At 40.5% G+C, this 23,015-nt stretch overlaps 1 protein-coding gene across 1 annotated transcript in view; it reads right to left on the bottom strand.

The window, feature by feature from the left end:
* The window catches only part of FAM184A (family with sequence similarity 184 member A), a 122,715-nt gene that overhangs the window by 85,903 nt on the left and 13,797 nt on the right, over nt 1–23,015 (bottom strand). The window contains exons 2-3 of the mRNA XM_037520313.2: nt 1,730–2,584; nt 577–712 (exon numbers count right to left, since the gene is read on the bottom strand). Coding sequence (XP_037376210.1) covers nt 577–712; nt 1,730–2,584 — 991 coding nt within the window. The remainder of the gene's footprint in view (nt 1–576; nt 713–1,729; nt 2,585–23,015) is intronic.

Raw genomic sequence — 23,015 nt, forward strand, 5'->3', positions numbered from 1 at the left:
ATTGTCATATATGCTAAAGTTGGAAACAACCTATGCAGGAGACAGTAATCTGGAATTCACTGATGGGCCAATCAAATCAGATGATCTGCTCAAAGTGTGTGCTTTGCCTGGCATTAAATACCTGAGTCAAAGTGACTTCAGAACTGACAGTTCACCCACCTCTTCTCATAAGGACTATGAAATGAGGAGGTCAGCCACATCAGAAAGAGCAATTTGGCTTTAGTACATGAAATGATACCCTTAGTAACAAGCCAAATGAAATGAGATGATGTATTAAATAGTTACAATATTCAAATACTTTAAAATGTATATTATTAACTACAAAGCCTCCTAGAGTGCTTCACTTTTCTTTTAAGTAATGATTTATTGTACTATAGTACCTGCTAATCTTAATTTTTTCCGAAAAATAAGTTATCATTTGCTTATCTTATGATTACTATGATATCAGGGCCCTTGAATATATTTAGACCATAAATAATGTCACAATATGAGAAGAGAAGACTAATTTTGTCCTGAACTAACATTTAAGTGGTGATTACAGCTGAGGAATACACCAAGAACTATGGTCAGACATACTAGCTTTGACGACAAGATCTGAAGCTTGCTGTTGTAAACGCTCTCTGGCTGCTGCTAGCTCACTCTCCACTTCTTTGTGCTTGCTTAATAAGGCAATCTCTCCCTCTTTGGCATCATCAAGTTGTTTTTGAAGAACCTGAGAAAGATCAAATAGCATTTTTAATATATGAGTGATGCTAAGCTAAATAATTCATTTAAAATAGAAGCATCACTCATAGCAGGAATCTAGAAAACTTAATAAGGGACCAGAAAAATGAATAATTATAAGAAAGCGAAAATCAAAATCAACAAAAAACTATGAACCAGAGACACTTTTTGGGGAGTGGGGGGCGGGAGGGGAAGGATTGGGGTCAGAATGGGTGTTGCAATTGTATGGGGAATATAAAAATAAAATTTATTATTTAAAAAAAAAATCAACAAAAAACTATGAACCAGAGACACTTTTGGGGGGTGAGGGGCGGGAGGGAGGGATTGGGTCAGAATGGGGGGGTTGCAATTGTATGGGAATATAAAAATAAAATTATTATTTAAAAAAAAAATAGAAGCATCAACTTCTAATTTATAAGTCACACTTAACAATACTTAATTGAAAATATGTATTGGTGATACATAACTTCTTATCTTCATAGATCATTTGACCCAACCATCAAAGACTATTCTACCCTTCCTGATCCATTCAAATGCTGTACAGATATTAAAATACAGCCAAGTTGTTTTCCATGCCAGTCTAACAAAACCTGGAAAGACTTTTGGCTTGTTTTCAGACTTGTGCCATATCCCTATTTAATTCAGATTTATAAAGCAATCTTAATTTTTTTGTTCAGTTCTGGGTATCAACTGATGCTCAGACCATTTTCTTTTCTCCCAAAGAAAAGAGACATGATTAAATTCTAGCACCAGTATTTTAACTCTCACATTACTTAAATAAAATCCTCTCTTAAACAATCATCAAAGTTCTAAACTTACCTTTTCTGGCCTTCATATATGAAATTCTAATAGAAAATAACAGCTACAGGATAATAAAAACCTCTGTCATATTTTTTCTCTCAAAAGAAATGTATGGAAAGCAAATGGGGGAAAATGTCTAATTGAAAAGAAAAAGAGAAAACTGGAAACCAACATCCATGTGTTGATCGTAACATTCTTAATTTACCTGAACACTGTTCTCTGCTGTTACAAGTGCCACCTGAAGCTTTTGGCATTTATCATGAAGACTTCCAGCTTCATCCTGGACCATCTGTAATTCTGTCTTTAATTTTCCTATGGTTTTTCGTAAAATTGCTTCTTGCCCCTGAAATTCTTTTCTAAGATCGGCTTCCTTTTCTTTACTAGCCTGTAGGCTTTCCGCTGTAAAAAGCTGTGATCTTTTCAAAGTATCAAGCTCATGTTCATAAAAGGACTGAGCTTTATTCAACTTGCCTTCATAGTCCTCAATTAGCTTTTTCCGTTCAACTTTTAGCTCTTCAAGTGTTTTGTTCAAGGCATCCACCTCCATTCTGTGGAGCTCCTCCGCCTTCTCCTGCCCCTTGTTGAGAGAGGCGCTGTGATCCTGCTGCGACTTCAACAGCTCTTGGATCTCCCTTCTGTGTGCATTTCGCAAATCGTCCAATGCCAACCGCTTGTCCTTTTCAAACTGTACTTGGAGTTGTCCAAAACTCTGCAATCTTTCCTCGAATTTCTTTCTAATTTCTTCAACCTCTCTAGACATGGTGACTATGCGTTGGACATGCTGGGCTTCTGCACAAAGCTGCATGTCCTCAACTCTGTGCTTATAAGCTTCAAATTCTGTCAATGCCTGCTGCTTCATTTTTATGTGATCTTCTAATGAGGCTTCTAAAACTTGAATCTTTCTCTTAAGGTCTAACTCCTCAGTTACTTGGCTTTTATATTGCAGTATCTTTTCTCTTGTTTCTGCAAGAATTTGTTGGATTTCTTCTTCATGAGCATCTTTAAGGGCTTGAATTGCAGATTCATGCTCATCATTTTTAGTATTTAAAGCATATATTACCTGCATGGTTTTAAAGAAGATGGGAGGAATCAGTAAACCATTTTTCTTTTTTTAACTTGAAAATTAATTTTTCACTTCGGCTGATATTTTTCTACTATGTACATAACATTGGCTATGACAAATTTAAATACTGAAGCTTCATACACTGTTGTACTCATGGATTGATTTACTCAGCAAACATTTTTTTAAAAAAATTTTAACAGGAAAGGGGAATTATGTAAATGCCCAGCAAGGGAACAGGAGGCAGGACCTGAGAGATGATCTACCTTAATCTCACCTTAGCAAAATCTAAAACTTTGCATTTGAAAACTTTTAAACTAGGATTTCAAGCTTCCAAAATTAAGAATATGTTACTGAAAATGAAACAGTGAGGAAGAAAAAGACAAAGGGAGCCCTTCTGGACTATGAGAAAGAAGTTCTGCACATGGCCAGTCTACCTTCCTCGGGGCTTGTTGCAGAGATCAAAAGAAAGCTTCATAGCAAGTACTGGTGTCCTAAGGGGTAGAGAGGCTTTGCAACTGAGGGGCTCTCTAAGCCCTAAGTCTTCTCAAAGGTCTTTTTTCATCTGTTTAATGTCCAATACTTTTTTTTGAAGATTTATTTATTCATTTATACAAGAACCGGGATACAGGCCAGATGTGCGGGAGAGTGAGAGCATTTACCAGAGACAGAGCAGGGAGCAGAACAGGCAGACTAACTGAAATACACTGCTGAGGGGAGCAGTGGGTGTGACAGGAGTGGTATGCTGAGCCATGTGGGACCCTTGCTAGCCGGCTGGGATTGAACCAGCTCTGCTGAGGCTGCGGACAGCTTCACAGCACTGCACGCAACCGCCTGCGCCACCAGGGGAGGCCCTGTCCAATACATTTTAAATTAGTAATTTATTTTCCAGCTTATCCAATGGTCTGTTTTCAAAGTCGATCCTCTTGTTTCCAGTAGTCTCTTTACAAATTCCAATTAAGGACTTGTCAACTCTCATATTAAATACTGTAGTTTTATTCACTGCCTAATTTTGGCAAAGCAAGCTAGAGTCCTACAACCAGAGTCTTCTGGGTTCTTGTCTTTATTTTCATTTTGTCCTTTGGTTTTAAGGATTCAATTGGGATCCACCCAACCTTAATTTCAAACAACAACATTATTTCCTCTAGAGTAACACTCCCATTCTTGTTTGTCTTTTGATATTCTCCATCACACCACTGTGATCAAAAAGTACAATTTTGGGAGCCTCCCTGGTGGTGCAAGGAGTTAAGACACAACTTACGAAGCTATCCCCGGCCAGGGAGCTACATGGCACAGCAGACCTCTCCTGTCTTGCCCGCTGCTCCCCTCAGCAGTGTATTTCAGTCAATCTGCCTGTTCTGCTCCCCACTCTGTCTCTGGGGAATCCTCTCACCCCCAACTCATATCACTCAGCTGTACCACAGCTTGTATGCATAAATAAAGAAATCTTTTTAAAAAAGTACCATTTCATGACTGTTATTTAAGGCTTAGAGATGTGCCCACTTTTTCTAAAGTAAAAGAAATGAACACTACATAATCCTACAAACCAAAAATCAGTGCTCTGGAGTTTTGCTCATTTGAGTATCATCTTACTTTCACTTTAGAAATGTATTCTAACACCAAACACTAGAAACTGCAATTAAGATGCAATAAGTTCTGCCATTTTTGTAGAGAACTTGTTTATGCAGCCTAGGGCAAGTGAGTCAGATTACCTGGTTTACATACCCTGGTAATTCCATATTCTACTGCATAATCTAAGTTGTCCTCTACTAAACAGTCCAGGGTTCTTAGCATGACAACTCAGGTAGTGAGAAAACCCATTATGTGATTCTGAAAGGATATTATATAAAATATACCATATTGATCAAATATTTTATTCCAGGAAAAGAGTGTTATAATAAGTTTATAAAAACATAAAAAAAGGAAGAAAAAAAAGGTTAGCATACATAATAGAAATTTAGGTATTCTTGTAAATGAGTGCTTGAATATATCATTATCTATATTATTTTTAAACAAGAATGCCATAGATGTTCAAGTTGACTTAAATAAAATGCAGAATCCTTTATCTTTCTACAGTTATAAAGGTAATCATTTATTAATATCCTTCTCTGATTTATTATTGTATCTCAGATCAAGGAAATGTAAATGTAATTTGTTCTTTGAACAACAGAACATATGTTCTGATAGCTTCTATTTGAACTGTATGAACTAACAAAACTGATTTTTGACTCTAGGTAACTAAATTTCTTCATGTTTCAAATTTTCCAAAATTAAATAGGGGTCATATTCAGTCTATCCTACTGACATCATAATTATAAGATCAGCCTAGTATTAACATTTAAATAAAATGATGTCATATAAAGATTTTTTGAAAAACATAAGGCACCATAAAGATAGTAAGGCTTCCTTAATAGTTTGTATCATTTACTTAGGGAGAGAATGAGACTGATTTTAAAAGAAACTTCAGTGAGTGATCATAATCATCCATAAAATTGGTTATTATTTTTAACATAGGAAAAGGAAATGCTCTAATGTCTCTTTTCATAACTATTTTAAAAGACATTAGGAGCCATTTGCAGTTTTTCTGGAACTATGAACATTCACAGAATATGACAGTACAATCATTTCAGCAATTTCATGCAATTTCACAGTTCCATTTTATGCCAGTAGTACACAATTTAACTACATATTCCATGATAAATAATTTTTACTTTTTCTATTAAGATGTTTCAAATAATCTTACCAACAGATAAAATGAGAACAATTCTAAATCACAGCTTTAAAAATCTACTTAGGTAAAATAGTTTTTAAAATAGCCTTTTTTCTTAATTGAAATAACACTGCATTATCACATTATATAAGTTTCAGGTGTTCAACATTGTGGGTTTCTATGGACTGAGCTGTGTCTTCTCTTCCCCACCCAATTCCCTTCCCCTATGTTGAATTCCTAACCTCCAATATCATGGTCTTTGGAGATGGTAATTAAATACCTCTAGGAGGTAATTAAGTTCACATAAGGTCATAAGGGTTAGGGTCTCATGATGGGATTAGTGTCCTTATAAGAAGAGACATCAGTAAGCTCACTTCTTCCCTTTGCCACACGAGGACACATCAAGTAAGTCCACAGTATTTTGTTAAGGCAGATTGAGCTAATACACTGGGAGTATACAAATATGCTCCCACTAAAATCTAGCTTATTAGTTATAAAGTACATTCATTGTAAAGTATGTGTTATATTAGTATAAAATGACAATGAAAATGGAAACAAAAAATTAAGGAGATATTGTAACAGATACCCTGCTAGTTTCCTTAAACTTAACTAGTGGAATGAAACTGATTTATAAAGGTTATACATTAAAAAATATTTCAAGAATAATGAACATGAATCATTATGTTTATAAAAAACAATATTTTGAGGAAAATGTGAAAAAACCAATTACCTAAATAAAATCTGACATCTTACTAATAAGTCTTTAGTGGTCAATTTCTACTACACACATTAGTGCCTTCAGTAACATAAAAAATTTACCAAAGTCCTGCTATAGGCCAAGACCTATAATTGACACAGAAAATAAAAACTATTTTCCCCCAGGGGACTTGCCTGAATAATAATATCTGATTCTGTGAGCTACTTGTCCTCACTTTTCCAGAGTGGTGTTGAAAAGCCAAAGGCCAGGCTGAAACGGCTCAGAAACATGGAGGGGATTTTTTTTTTTAAGATTTATTTTTATTCATTTATGCATAGAAGAACTAGGATGTAGGCCAGGGTGCAGGGATGAGAGGATTCACCTGAGCCAGAGTGGGGAGCAAAACAGGCAGATCTACTGAAATACACTGCTAAAGGGAGCAGTGGGCGAGAAGGGAGAAGTCCTCTACACCATGTGGGTCAGCTCCCTGGCTGGGGATTGAACTCATGCCGAAGAAGTGCCTGATGATAGCTTGATAGTGCTGAGACTTTAACCTCTGTGCTACCAGGGAGGTCCTGGAGGGTTTTTTTTTAAGAGACTGTGAGATTGGTGAAGAAATAAGGCACCAGCAGATGGATATTTAAAGAGGGTTTTAATGGTATTTCACATATTAAGAGAGATTTAAGCCCTCTTAACCCATATTCTCACAAAATATTCAGCCACATATTAATTTGCTATTAATGACTGTAGAACTCGATCCAGGAGGAAGATGCACTGAATTTCTGATCATCAAGGTGAGGGGAAAAGGAGATTTTACTTAGACAGAGTAGTTTAGTTTCTACAATGAACTATGTCATTTTTCCCCCTTTTCTTGTGCTAGTTTCTTTTAAGTTAGAAAGAAAAATTTGAAAGACAAAGGCTGTTCTTCATACGTTGTATGGTCAAATTAATAACAATAGGCTTAGTGCTATTTATGAAATGAAATCTGAAAGTATAATGTCCATAAAAAGGGGGAGGGTACATGTTCCCTGCCCCATCTAATGAAGAGTAGTGTAGAGTGGGGAGGAGAAGCTAAGAAGACTTGGGGGAACAGAGACGTGAACAAGCTGTGCTTGCTTCTTGGCATTGTAATTATACCAGGGACCTGGGGACATGGAAGGAGATACATGGAGACACACAGAGACACTTGGAAGAGACATGGCTCAGAGGCCCATGGGGAAGCTGACAACGACAGTCATTACTTTTTAAATTGTACTTTGATTTTTTTTTTTAAAGAAAACTTCTTGAGAGTTTTCTTTTTATATATATATATATTTTAAGATTTATTTATTTATTTATACAAGCACTGGGTACAGTCAGAAGCGCGGGAGGGTGAGAGAATTCACCAGAGCCAGAGCGGGGAGCAGAGCAGGCAGAAGGACTGAAGTACACTGCTGAGGGGAGCAGCGGGCGGCAGGAGAGGTTTGCACGCCATGTGGGACCCTCCTCCGGTGGTCGGGGAGCAGCCGGGGATCAAACCAGCGCTGCAGATGCTGCGGGCAGCTTTGCAACCCAGCGCTCAACCGCTGCGCCACCTGGGAGGTCCTGTACTTTGATTTTGCTCCTTTTATCCCAGACTTGCCTAATCCCTTCTGCCCCTCTCCTATGGTTCCCCAACGGAAGGTGCCTTAGACTTGTGGAGAGATTTCAGGCCACTTGTGGAGAGAATTGGCCTGCTTTGGGCCAATTCTGTTTGACTAGGCATTTACCTAGGATGTAATGGGTAACTTTGGTTGTTTAACTGGGAAACTTACCTTTCTCTTTTCTATGCACACAAATCCTATTAAAGTTCTTTTCTATTAAAGTTCTTTCACACTAAGAGTTTGCTTTCTCCTTATGCTGTGGGTAGCAGGACCTCTTTAGTGCATGCAGGTTTGGGAGTCTCAGGGTGCCCCTCCATCTGCACCCTAACATTAGCAAAAAGAGTTAACTTCGATTTATTTAAGCCAAGAGCACTATAAAATCCTAACTGAAAAAGAGTTTTAAAATCCAATTACTTTGAGAAAGAATTACCTCTTATGGTATATTTTCTCTCTATGTGATTCCAGAATTATTGTTGAAAAAAATCTTTTGGAAAGTATTTATAAAGTATAATAATGCTGGAGATAATTTTCTCTACATAAATACATGTGTTTCCCCAGGAGATTTAACTTGACTTCTAAAATAGCAAACTTAAGTCCTACCACAAGGTTTATTATTTACGGGCCATGTTATTGGAGCTGTGCTACCATACTTTAGCCAAGACAGAGAGTGAGCCTCCCTCAGTGAGACAGGTCAAGCACTGCAAAAAATGCAGAAAACCCTCCTCAGATATCATTCATCTAAGAAACAAAAGATATGAACTACTAGGATAAGGGCAAAAACCCTGCTTCCTTAGCTCACCCCATCTCCCTGCCCCCAGGGCACAGATAACCAATTGAAACTGGGAGAACCAATTGAAACTGAGGAAGAGAAATGGTGTATAGAATATATAACACTTAGACACTTTATATTATATTAGGTTGTTATATAAAATATATGCAGAAAGAGAAATCGAATATAGGTGTTCAAGGCTTGGAACCTCCTTACCCCATAAACTCATGGGCAAAACATTAAAAAGGATGTAAATTTGATCTAGTAAACAAAGAGAAAATGAGTGCTTATGAAGTACTACATTTATTGAAAATACCACAGCACTAAGCAAGATAAATTGAAAAAGAGAGAGACTTAAAAATAGTTAAGATCTAGGGGCCTCCTTGGTGGCGCAAGGGGTTAAGATGCAGCACTATGAAGCTATTGGCAGCCGATGGAGCACAAGTTGGATTCCCGGCCAGGGAGGTGACCCACATGGCGCAGATGGCCTCTCCTGACTCACCCGCTGTTCCCCTCAGCAGTTTATTTCAGTACATATGCCTGTTCTTCTCTCCACTCTGTCTCTGGTGAATCCTCTCACTCCCGCATCTCTGGCCTGCACCCCAACTCTTGTATGCATAAATATATAAATCTTTAAAAAAAATAGTTAAGGGTTTATATTAATTTCTACCTGGGGAAAAGAAAAGGAAAATCTGAAAGATATTTCAAAGGATGAAACAAAAATATTAAAAGAGGAAAATTGAATTCAAAATTCTAAGCTGATATATGGTATAAGGCGGGCGGAGCAACATGGCGGCGAGGAGACGCTGCGAGTAAGATCTCCCATTAAAAAAAGTGAATAGGGAGGAAAAGCGGCAGGTCCCAGTGAGAACTGGGCCACGGAAGATAAACGGGTGACTCCAGCGAACTGCCCGAAGAAGAAAGTGGCCATAAAAGAGGACTAGAAGGGAGGGAAGCGCAGAACCCTGCTCCCCTCCCCCGCCCACAGAGGCGGCACTCTCCGACCGGCAGAGAGGAGGAAACAACAAACCAAAACGGCCCACAAGAACAAACGAGGCAGCAAGCGGGACTGGGAGCGGAAAGGAACTATTGCAGCCACCACACCCCGTGAACGGGAGCTGAGGCGAACCCTGCAGGATCCGCCGCAGCGGTGAGCGAACGGCTCCAGGCGCCATTAGAGAAGAACAAAGACCCCGGGAGACGCGCACACAGCCCAGGCTGCCGGTAAGCTGGCGCGGAAACGCGGAGTGCTCGGCGCGCTTGAAAAGCCAGTGCAGACCTGGATCGCGGCTGCCCAGGTCCCCGCGCCTGCGACCTAGGCTTGCGGGGAGACTACCTAGGCTTGCGGGGAGACGCGCAGAGGTCCTCACTGAGGTGAAGGTCCCTCCCTGAGTGAGCAGGAACCAGGCGCCCAGGCAGGGGAGCGGTGCAAAAGGCGCCATTCCCGCGCCACTGAACTGGGCTACAGCCCGCGTCCTGGAACTGAGGGCTTTGAACTGAGACCCAGGGCACGAAAATTCGGGGCGTGGTTTCTCCACGACGGTGGGGCACAAGGCAGACACAGCACCCCAAAGCTGTTGAGGTGTACCCTACCATTCCCGCTCTGTTCTCTGTCCCACGGGGTGGGGGGAGGCGAAAAACAGCCCCCCAAGGACAATAGGAGAGATCTCTGGCGCCACCTAGCGACCAGGAAAAAAAAAAGTCACTAACACCCTAAAACAGGACATTTCTTAAGACTGCTTGAAAAGGGCAGAAGGTTTCTGGAGGACCCAGTGGCCAGCCGGGAAGTTATTCCACGCCAGGCCCCTTCCGACCAGCAGTCTGAGCCCACAGAGGGAGCAGGCACCCACATCCGGGGCAGACCGGGTGCGCAGAAGAGTGTGCCTGAAACCGGAGGCGCAGGGACTGCATCCCGCTTCGCCATTTGAGAACAGGGACATTTCTTCAGTAAAAACTGCCTAAAACCAGCAGAAAGCTCCCCCAGAAGACAGAGATGGCTCCTGGAAGAGCCAGAGGGGAGCGGAGAAGTTCACCCAAGATGTCAGTCAGTCCGAGCAACACAGTGTCCCAACGCATACGACAAATTAGAAAACAGACAGTAGGGAGTAGAAGAACCACACGCAACCTAAAAACTCCTCAGGAAAGAAGCACACCACAAAAAGAAAACCACTCCCCAGATTGCAACGACAGCAACTTGGAAGAACTTCTGAGCCTTCCAGAAAGAGAATTTAAAATTGCCATGATTAAAAAAGTGATAGATCAGAAGAAGGAAATTGAGTCCCTAAAGAGGGAAGTAAGAGAAATGCAGGAGATCAAAGAATTAATGGAGGAACTAAAGAACTCTGGGAAAAGCAATGAAAGCAGAATAGATGAAATGGAAGAACGAATAAGTAATCTTGAAGACACAGAAATAAAAAGAACCAAAACAGAAAAGGAAAGAGAAGTACGAAGGAAAAAGAATGAAGAAAGACTTCGGGAACTATCTGACTCCATGAGGAAAGGAAATATAAGAGTTATAGGAATTCCAGAAGGAGAGGAGAGAGATGTAGGAACAGAGAAAATATTCATGGATATAATTGAAGAGAACTTCCCAAATGAGAAGAAGGAGCTGAAAATTGATATACAAGAAGCAAGAAGAACACCAAACTTCCACGACGAAAGGAAAAACACAGCAAGACACATAATAGTAAAGCTCCCAAGAATCCAGGACAAGGAAAAAATAATGAAGCTGACAAGAGGGAAGAAACAGATAACATTCAAAGGAAAACCAATCAGGCTGACATCAGACTTCTCTGAAGAAACACTACGGGCAAGGAGAGAGTGGAGGGACATAGTCAACAGACTCCAAGAAAACAGATGCCAACCAAGAATACTCTATCCCGCAAAGCTCTCTTTCCTCCATGAAGAAAGAATATGGACCTTCCCAGACAAAGAGAAACTCCGGAATTTCATTGCGACTAAACCCCCACTCCAAAAAATACTACAAGGAATCCTAAAGCCAGAACCTCAGAGGGACGAATAACAACGAAAGAAGACCAAAAAAAAAAAAAAAAAGTTATTAAAAGAATAAATAAATAAAATCAAAGGAAAGACAAACATAATGGCAAATACAGATGCTAACATATCAATATTAACTCTAAATGTAAATGGACTAAACTCTTCAATAAAAAGACACAGAGTTGCAGCCTGGATTAAGAAACAAAACCCAACCTTTTGCTGTCTCCAGGAAACACATTTAGCTACAAAAGATAAAAATAGGCTCAAAGTCAAAGGATGGAAAACAATCCTACAAGCAAATGGGCCAAAAAAGAAAGCAGGAACAGCTATACTTATATCAGATAAAACAGACTTCAAACTCAAAAAGATAAAAGAGACCCCAATGGTCACTACATTATGATTAAGGGGACAATACTTCAAGAAGAAATAACACTCATTAACATATACTCACCAAACGAAAGAGCACCAAAATATATCAGACAACTGTTGTCCTCTCTGAAAACAGACATCAGAGAAAACACATATGTAGTGGAGACTTCAACACACCACTATCAACAATGGATAGATCAACAAGACAAAAAATAAGTAAAGAAACTAAAGCTCTAAATAAGGACCTAGAGCATTTGGGCTTAACAGACATCTATAGAACACTAAACCCAAAAAAACGGAGTACACATTTTTCTCAAGCGCACACGGATCATTCTCCAGGATCGATCACATACTGGGGCACAAGACAAACATCAACAGATACACCAAGATTGAAATCATACCAACCATCTTTTCTGACCACGAAGGCATCAAACTAGAAATAAATCATAAAAAGAAGGCAAGGAACTATCCTACCTCATGGAGATTAAAAGCCACACTACTGGAAGACCACTGGACTAACGAGGAGATCAAAGAAGAAATTAAAAAATTCTTTGAATTGAATGACAAGGAGGACACCAATATCCTAAATGTATGGGATGCAGCAAAAGCAGTAATAAGAGGAAAATATATAGCAATAGAAGCTCACATCAAAAAACAAGAAAGAACTCAAAGAAACAACCTAATCTCGAAGCTCAAAGATCTAGAAAAAGAACAACAAAAAAACCCCAGAACCAGTAGAAGAAAAGAAATAATAAAAACCAAAGCAGAAATAAATGAAATTGAAACTAAAAAAACAATCCAAAAGATCAATGAAACCAAGAGCTGGTTCTTTGAAAAAATAAATAAAATAGACAAACCCCTAGCCAGGCTCACAAGGAAAAAAGGGAGAAAGCACAAATACACAGAATCATAAATGAAAGAGGAGAAATCACAACGGACACAGCAGAAATCAAAAGAATAATCAGTAACTACTATGAACAGTTATATGGAAACAAGTTCAACAATCTAGAGGAGATGGACAAATTCCTACAACTCTACAATCACCCAAAGCTAGATAAAGAAGAAATAGAACACCTAAACAGACCAATTACAAGCAGCGAAATTGAAATGGTAATTAAAAACCTCCCCAAAAACAAAAGCCCAGGACCTGATGGATTTACAAATGAATTCTACCAAACATTCAGAGACGAATTAGTGCCTATCCTTCACAAACTCTTCCAAAAAATTGAGAAGGAAGGGACAATACCAAACACGTTCTATGAAGCCAATATTACACTAATACCAAAACCGAATAAGGACAACACAAAAAAGGAAAACTATAGGCCAATCTCCCTAATGAACACTGATGCAAAAATCCTCAATAAAATTTTAGCTATCAGAATCCAACAATGTATCCATAAGATAATTCACCACGACCAAGTTGGATTCATTCCAGGGGCACAAGGATGGTTTAACATCCGAAAATCAATCAACGTTATCCAACACATCAACAAAAAGAAATATAAAAACCATATGATAATATCAATAGATGCTGAGAAAGCTTTCGACAAAGTGCAACACCCATTCATGATAAAAGCCCTTGAAATTCTTGGGATACAAGGAACATACCTCAACATCATAAAGGCCATCTATGACAAGCCAACAGCCAGTATCATTCTCAATGGTGAAAAGCTGAAAGCAATTCCATTAAGATCTGGAACAAGACAAGGATGTCCACTCTCACCACTGCTTTTCAATATAATACTGGAAGTCCTAGCCAGAGCAATAAGACAAGAGAAAGACATCCAAGGAATCCAAATAGGAAAAGAAGAAGTCAAACTATCACTATTTGCAGATGATATGATAATATACATAGAGAACCCCAAAATCTCCACAGAAAAACTAATTCAACTCATCAATCAATTCAGTAAAGTGGCAGGATACAAAATCAACACGCAAAAGTCAGTAGCCTTCCTATACACAAACAATAAATCTGAAGAAGAAGAAATCAAAAAAACCACCCCTTTTATTATCGAAACAAAAAAAATCAAATATTTGGGAATAAATCTAACAAAAGAGGTAAAGGACCTATACAAAGAAAACTATAAAACACTGTTAAAAGAAATAGAAGAAGACACAAAGAAATGGAAAGACATCCCCTGCTCATGGATTGGAAGAATAAACATTATTAAAATGGCCATCCTACCAAAAGCAATATACAGATTCAATGCTATTCCAATCAAAATCTCAATGGCATTCTTCAAAGAAATAGAACAATTATTGATGAAATTCATATGGAATCACCAAAAACCCCGAATAGCCAAAGCTCTACTGAAAAAAAAAGAAGGAAATGGAGGCATCACACTCCCAGACTTCAAACTATACTACAAAGCCATAATCATCAAAACTGCATGGTATTGGAACAAGAACAGACATACAGACCAATGGAATCGAATAGAAAATCCAGAAATAAACCCACAGATTTATGGTCAACTAATCTTTGACAAAGGAGCAAAGACTATGCATTGGAGCAAAGAAAGTTTGTTCAATAAATGGTGCTGGGAAAACTGGGTCGCTACATGCAAAAGAATGAAGCTTGACCACTACCTCACACCATACACAAAAATCAACTCAAAATGGATTAAAGAACTAGACATAAGACCTGAAACCATAAAATACATAGAAGGAAATATAGGCGAAACACTACGGGATTTGCACATCAAAGACATCTTTACAGACACATCACCCAAAGCAGTGATAGTGAAGAGAAAGATAAACAGCTGGGACTACATCAAATTAAAGAGCTTCTGCACAGCAAAAGAGACAATAACAAAAAACAAAGAGAAACCCCACCAACTGGGAGAACATTTTTGCACCCAACACTAATGATAAAGACTGATCACAAAAATCTGCAAAGAGCTGATGAGACTCAGCAACAACAAAGAAAATAATCCAGTCAAAAAATGGGCAGAAGAGCTAAAAAGAAACTTCTCTGAAGAGGAAATGCAAATGGCCAACAGACATATGAAAAAATGTTCAACATCACTTGTAATCAGGGAAATGCAAATCAAAACTACCATGAGATACCATCTCACACCAGTGAGAATGGCACATATTAAAAAAACTAGCAACAACAAATGTTGGCGAGGATGTGGAGAAAAAGGAACTCTTGTGCACTGTTGGTGGGAGTGCAAACTGGTCCAACCACTATGGAGAGCTGTGTGGAGATTTCTGGACCTACTAAACATAGAGCTTCCATATGATCCAGCAATTCCACTCCTAGGTATTTACCCAAAGGACACAGAAACATCAATTCCAAAGAGCACCTGCACTCCTATGTTTATAGCAGCACTGTTTACAATAGCTAAGCTTTGGAAACAACCCAAATGCCCAAAAATAGATGACCGGATCAAGAAGATGTGGTACATATATACCATGGAATATTACTCAGCATTCAAAAAAGATAAACACATGCAATTTGCAGCAACATGGATGGCACTGGAAGGGATCATGCTCAGCGAAATAAGCCAAAAAGAAAAAGAAAAATACCGGATGGTCTCACTCATAGCAGGAATCTAGAAAACTTAAATAAGGGACCAGGAAAATGAATATAAGAAAGTGAAAATCAAAATCAACAAAAAAACTATGAACCAGAGACACTTTTTGGGGGTGGGGGGCGGGAGGGGAAGGATTGGGGTCAGAATGGGGCGTTTGCAATTGTATGGGGGAATATAAAAATAAAATTTAATATTTAAAAAAAAAAAAAAAACAAAAAAAAAAAAACAAAATTCTAAGCTAAAAGATAGGACTTGGGCCTCCCTTGTGGTGCAAGGGGTTAAGCACCACACTGTGAAGCATCCACAGCCTGGGCAGCATGAGTTCGATCCCAGGGCCAGCTAGGGAGCAACCCACCTGGTGCAGCAGACCTCTTCTGACTCGCCCGCTGCTCCCTTCAGCAGTGTACTTAGGTCAACCTGCCTGTTCTGTTCCCCACACTGTCTCTGGTGAATCCTCTCACCCACTGTATCTCTGTCCTGTACCCCAGCTCTTGTATGCATAAATAAATAAAATCCTTAAAAAAAATAAAAGATAGGACTTAAGGTAAGGTCAGATAGAAATGCTAGTATTAAGAAAGGAAACTAGGTTTCTTGGCTTATTTATTTTTAATTATTTGGCATGTGGGAGATGTCCAATGGAGAAATTGATTAATTCAATTTTGGACATGTGGCATTTGAGGTGATGGCAGACATCCATGTACCAGCAGCTGTCTTAAAAGCTGAAATGGACAGAAACTTTCTAAAATAAGTTTAGGATTCTATCACCTCATAACACCATTTAATGCTTGCCACACAAAGCTCTTAATTTATTCAAGGGCATCACTTGGCACTGGGCACAAAAGTAACTGACTTCTAAAACCACGGTCATACCGTACAATTAATCAGCTCTATCACTAAAATCACAGATAGCTCTAAAGACTAAAGCTATAGATGTAATCTACTAAGAACTAACTTCCTTTCCAAATTATTATAAATTTGGGCACTCACACATGCTGAGCATTTATAACATGATCAAATGAAGCCAACAGACAATACCAGAACTCAATGACCACAAATATTCAGTATTCAAACCACAAGATGGGTAATTCCCTTGAAGACCTCTAGATGTGACTACATCCTACCTTGTCTGGTAGACACTTACCAATGTGCAAAAGATTTGGGTTTCTTCCTTTCTTGACACACCAGTATTTATTTCACCATCTGCCCCTTTCTGAAAGGAGCTAAGAGGATAGAAATAAGACCTTAAACAGACTGAGAAATTTCTTCCACATACAGTTATAAATTAATGTAGCAGAACTTGAAACCATTCAAGAACTGCTAAATACACATATATCCTAAATACACTGCCTAAATACACATATATCCACTATTACCACTGAAGCAAAGAGCCAATATCTTAGTAGCAATCTCCAAAAGCCTTGAAATTATGTCCTCTTATTTTGTCCCAGCAGGTAAAAGACTGGAAAGTGACTGAGCACTGACAATATCCAAAATACACACCATTACAGAGTGTTTTAAATTTTATTTTATGCTATGCTTTTAATAAAAAAGACTTTCACCATAAATTACTGTATCTAATGTCTTACTAACTAATGTGGGAAAGAATCTCTGTTACTCTGAAGAGCATAATTGTGTTTAAAATGGCAGGAAGAGCTGTTTCCTAAGTATGCCTATTAGGTTACCACCTCTTTTTTCCCCACTCTTAAAAGTCAGAGGCTAATCACTCAAAGGGCTATAAATATGCTTAAATTCTCCCCCTACTCTCAGAAAGTATATGTTTCAACAGTCTGCATTTTCCAAATGTTGACATATTTCCCATCCTACATGTTCTTCTACAATGTGAACCTTTAACTCTATGATGAGTTCCTAGACCCAATTTCATTTAAGTGTATGTGAAAGGCTTTCCTATACCAAGCAATTCCTGGACACCAACAAGGAATCCAAGAATTCAACTCAATTCTGATACTATCCAGAGAGATTCCACAGGTACAGTACTCAGACTTCCAAGACTACCCTCCATTTCAGATACTCAGGCTGTTACTGTGCTTTTATGACCAATAGGTTATAAATCAGAGGTTGCCACGACCACCTCCTGGCTCACAGAATTTAGGAAACATGCTTACTCACTAGGTACCAATTTATTACAAAGGTAATGAATGAATAGCCAGATGAAGAAATACATAGGGCCTGATATGTGGGAAGTGGCATGGAGCTGTTATGGCCTCTACAAGCACACCATTCTCTCCAAATCTCCTTGTGTGATCACCAAGCAAAAGTTCTCTGAACTGTTCATTTTGTGTGTGGATTTTATGGACACTTTAGTACATTAGGCACAATTGATCAATTCATTGGTCAATGGCCACTGAGTCAACCTTTAGGCCCTCTCCCCTCCCCAGAGGTCAGGGGATGGGACTGAATTTTCCCTCACATGGTTGGTTCTCCTGGCAACCAGCATACATCTTTTAAGTGGAGTCCACAATGAAAGACACCTTTGTCATTCTCCTCTCAATACTCAGAAAATTCCAAAGGTTTGGGAAGCTGTGAGCCAGGAACCTTGGACAAAGATCAAATATACATGAGTAATATATCATGATCATTTAAATGACATATTTTTTTCTTTAAATCACAAATCACACTTCCCCATCAAAAAGGTGAATCCAATTCTCCTCCTCTCAAATTAAGGTGGCCTTCATGATTTACTTGCATGTAACAAATAAAAATGGCTGAAGTGTAACTGAATGACTTCCAAACCTAGATTAGCAGAAGCCATCTTTCTCAGATTCTAGCAGCCACCATGCCGTGAAAAGACCAAGATACCTGGAAAGGACACAGAGGTCCTCTAGTCAACTACTCTAGCTCAATCTAGCCTTCAAATCATCCCCAACTAGGAATACGTAAAGTCATCATCTTTGATGGATTTTCCAACCCCAATTATTCTAACTCCCAACAGAGAGAGTCATACCCAGACAGTAAAGTCTTCCCATCTGTGAGCCCAGACATTATGGAACAGAGACAAATCATTCCCAGAATGACTGTGAATCCTCAAGAATTTGTGAGTATAATAAAATAATTTTGTTTTTATAGTTATTATGGTGGGGTTTTGAAAGACAGCAATCAATAGATAACTGAAATGTTTGTACTGGGTGACATGGCTATCTCCTCACATTATTGACCATATTCCACATTTTTCTTCCCCTCTATTCTCCTGTAACTTTCATTTCAAATACTGTTGTTTTTTGGTTTTGGTTTTGGTTTTTGGCCAGTGATAAATGCCTACTGCGCATTTCTCAATTTATTTAGACAATTCAAATCCAGAAACTATCATATCCAATAAAATAATTTCTTAGGGGCCTGGTTTCCAGCTTGTTTTAGTAGCTTCTTTCTCAACATCCTCTTGATTTTTTGAACTACTTTAGTTTTTTTCACTTTTTTAAATCTAATCTATGTTTAACTTGGTGATGACTAAAGACCATTACTTGAAGATGCTGTGCACCCAAATTTACCCATGGTAAGTAAGCATTCTGTCAGGCATAAGAACTTTTCAGCACTTAATGTAAATAAGGCACTATGCCAATACTTCAGATGATTATCATTATAAAAACTTTATTAATGAGAATTGGCTATAATGATTTTTATATATCTACTCTTATCCACATTATTTTAGCAGAAAACACACTTTAATGTTTTTAACAAGAGACTATTCTTATTTGATATATACTCTCAATATAAATTCTTCAAACCACTACATTTTATAAACTCAGTCTATTTTATAATTTTCTACTACAGCTAATAGGTATAAATTGGTCACTCATAAATCACAATACAAAAAACCCCAGCTGTTAATTTTCCTGACAGAACCATACTTCCTTAATGAGTCTTTATAGCTACTTGGCAAAGAAAAACCTAATGCTATTGCTTCTAATTTTAGTCACTTCTAGATTAAAGTTTAAGACTTTCAGAACATATTCAATTAGATTCTGGCATTATAATCAATTACAATTCAAAAATTCCTTGTGGAACTCTTTGCCATCCAAGGACCTGATCTCCTAGTTTCACCTCTACTTTTACCTTGCTCTGGTGAGTTTCTGCTTTTCACAGATATATATTAAGAACAAACTATACAGGGCCTCCCCGGTGGCGCAGCGGTTGAGCACTGGGTTGCGAAGCTGCCCGCGCCGCCTCAGCCTCTGTGGCGCCGGTTCGATCCCCGGTTCGATCCCCGGTTCGATCCCCGGTTCGATCCCCAGCTGCTCCCCGGCCACCGGAGGAGGGTCCCACATGGCACGCAGACCTCTCCTGCCGCCCGCTGCTCCCCTCAGCAGTGTACTTCGGTCCCTCTGCCTGCTCTGCTCCCCGCTCTGGCTCTGGTGAATTCTCTCACCCTCCCACGCTTCTGACTGTACCCAGTGCTTGTATAAAAAAATAAATCTTTAAAAAAAAAAAAAAAAAAGAACAAACTATACATATGGTCAATATTATCCTCTTGCTACTTTAGGAAGGTGTGGTAGGAAACCCTTCCTGATGCACTGGCTAGCTAGTGGCTGAAGTAACAACCCATGAAGTCTAGGAATGAAAAATAAAAAGTGATGAAAGGAGGGGTTGAAAAATAGGGAGAAGGGCCTCCCCTGTGGCGCAGCGGTTGAGCGCTGGGTTGCGAAGCTGCCCGCGGCCTCTGCGGCGCCAGTTCGATCCCCAGCTGCTCCCCGGCCACCAGAGGAGGGTCCCACATGGCGCACAGACCTCTCCTGCTGCCCGCTGCTCCCCTCAGCAGTGTACTTCAGTCCTTCTGCCTGCTCTGCTCCCCGCTCTGGCTCTGGTGAATTCTCTCACCCTGCCACACTTCTGACTGTACCCAGTGCATGTATAAACAAAAAAAAAACAAACAAACAAATAAAAAAAAAAAAAGGTACTTTAAAAAAAAAACAGGGAGAAAATGGGAGATAGGGAGTGTAAAGGCAGGACATGGCACAAGGCAGGTTTTCTGATCCCATGCAGATCGGGTAAAGGAGGAGTCAGAGTCCTCAGTGGTTTTGCAGGTCTTTTATTTGGGGTTCACCAGGCATATGGCAGGCAGGGGTGCTGGCTGGGGGACTGGGAGGCTGGCAGGCCTCCCAGCCCCCAGCAAGTCTTCACTCTATCTGGGCTCTCTGGCGTTCTCTGCTTCTGCTTCGGCTTCTCCTTCAGGTTCTGCTGCTGCTGGCTGGGGCTGCTAGCGTCCCCCCGTGACGCCGCCCTTAAAAGCACAGTCTTAACTCAGCTGAATCCCATCTACCTATGCCCACACCCTATTCCAGGTGCCCGCCATCAGGCATGCATTCAGGACAAGGATCCATTATCTATCCTGATGGCGGAAGGGCAGAAAAGCCTGACATTTTCTTTACCTTACAGTCCACCCCCTCAGGGTTTTCTGCCATATAGTCCACGTATATACAATTTTTTAAGCAAACATAAATAGTGCAGCCATGGCCCACAAAAGCAAATACATCACAACAAAATACAACAGAACACAAATAAGTCCAGGCAGGGCACCAACCTAGTGCAAAAGACAATTATTGGTACCAGCAGATGAGCCACCAAATCTGCTGCCGAGGCACTGCTCATACAAGGGAGGGGAATCACTCACGGCATCTACTATATCACACCAGGAGCCGTCAGGCTTCCTGGCCTTCTCTGGCTGTAGTCTCGGCTACAAGGCACACACAGCATCCACCCCCAGGATGCACTAGCTCTGGGATTGGCAATTTTATTCTGTTGGGGGTAATCGCCAACCCTCAGGGTTTCTGTCTGCAGTCGCTCCAACACTCGGCCTTCATGGCCACCCATGCAACTCACAGACCCCTGCACTCAAGCCAACCCACTGCACAAGCACATGGGTTGGGGATCCAAACTCTGCATTCGGCTTGGGCTCCACCCCAAGCCACATTCCCCACCTGTCCCCCAAGGACGGGCTCCTCAGCTCCTCACCCTCACTCAAGAATGAGCAGGGCATCACCCATAGGTGATTTTACGAGACTCACAGGGCTTCAGCATACCCAGGCTGCTTAACAGCCGCTTTAGGGCTTCTCAACTTAGCATCAGTACCAGCTTTTGCCACCTTAGTTGGCTTTTCTCCTCCACCTGGCCACTGGGCATACACAGGCTGCTTTTGGCCATCTAGGCCCACTGGCCACCCCCAGATTCTCAAAAAATAAACATAACCTGCTAAGGTCCTCCGCCTTCTGGCGGGATTGTCAGTCCAAAATCATCAGTTCATCAGTCTATCAGTCCATTGGCCTCTCCCTGCTTCAGCAATGGCCTGCTGCCTCAGGGGTCATTGGCTGGTCCTTTCCGGTGTCGTTGGCTGGTCCTATCCGGTGTCGTTGGCTGGTCCTTTCCGGTGTCGTTGGCTGGTCCTTTCGGGCGTCTCCTTCACGCCAGGTCTCATCCTGTAGCTCGTGGACGTATCCATCTTCTATACCGCCATGGTGCCTCCAGCGTCGTCACAGGCAAAGTCTGTTCTCCTTAGTCCCTCCAGGTCTTCGGAGGGCTCCAATACCCGTCTGCATGGATCTTGCCGACATACGCCAATTGTAAGGGGCAGGACAGGGCACAAGGCAGGTTTTCTGATCCCATGCAGATCGGGTAAAGGAGGAGTCAGAGTCCTCAGTGGTTTTGCAGGTCTTTTATTTGGGGTTCACCAGGCATATGGCAGGCAGGGGTGCTGGCTGGGGGACTGGGAGGCTGGCAGGCCTCCCAGCCCCCAGCAAGTCTTCACTCTATCTGGGCTCTCTGGCGTTCTCTGCTTCTGCTTCGGCTTCTCCTTCAGGTTCTGCTGCTGCTGGCTGGGGCTGCTAGCGTCCCCCCGTGACGCCGCCCTTAAAAGCACAGTCTTAACTCAGCTGAATCCCATCTACCTATGCCCACACCCTATTCCAGGTGCCCGCCATCAGGCATGCATTCAGGACAAGGATCCATTATCTATCCTGATGGCGGAAGGGCAGAAAAGCCTGACATTTTCTTTACCTTACAGGGAGAAAATGAAGGGATGAACAAACCAAAGGAGAATGAGCTATACTGGAAAAAGGGAGGGAGGGCTAAATGGTTAAGAAGTTTAAACAGATATTCAGAATAACTTCCATGCGGTTATTCTGAAGTTAAAGAGTAGAAGGAAAATGTGTCAGAGTTTAAGAGATGAGAGGCTAGATGTTAGATGGCCCACCCATGGCAAGTTTTTCTCTGATGAGAATGAGAAACAATGAGGGGAAGTACAGATAGAAGAACCAGTTGGCCTGAACCTCAATAACTTATTACATAAGGGTCAGGAGTAATGATTTACAGGTGGCAATGAGAGCAAGAAGAAAAAGATGTCACCTCCAGGATCTCTGATTGATAAAATGTGTGAAAATAAAACAGCGGTCACCATGAAGGCTGCAGGAAATTCAGTATCTTAGGGAATAAGCCAGGTTAGTAATTAAAGTGAGAAGACAGAATAACTTCTAGAGAGATGTGGCTATACCATGGAATAAGAGTTCTAAAGAGCAAGAATGAAAACCTCATGAGTGTCCAGGAAAAGAAAGCACACAGCTACCTGAGGATAAGCCAGATGACCCAGGGGCCTGTGTTTGGAAGTGGGCACAAAGATATATTTTGGTCTTTGAATTAACAGTGGATTTTTCAGATGCTAAATATGTCAGAGAGTGATGACTAGAGTTAGTCTTCCTCCTTACACTTGTATAACATTCATGTAACAAA

This window comes from Talpa occidentalis, unplaced genomic scaffold (assembly GCF_014898055.3).
Source record: "Talpa occidentalis isolate TD23 unplaced genomic scaffold, MPIMG_talOcc4v2.1 talOcc4.2, whole genome shotgun sequence".
Classification (NCBI taxonomy): Eukaryota; Metazoa; Chordata; class Mammalia; order Eulipotyphla; family Talpidae; genus Talpa; species Talpa occidentalis.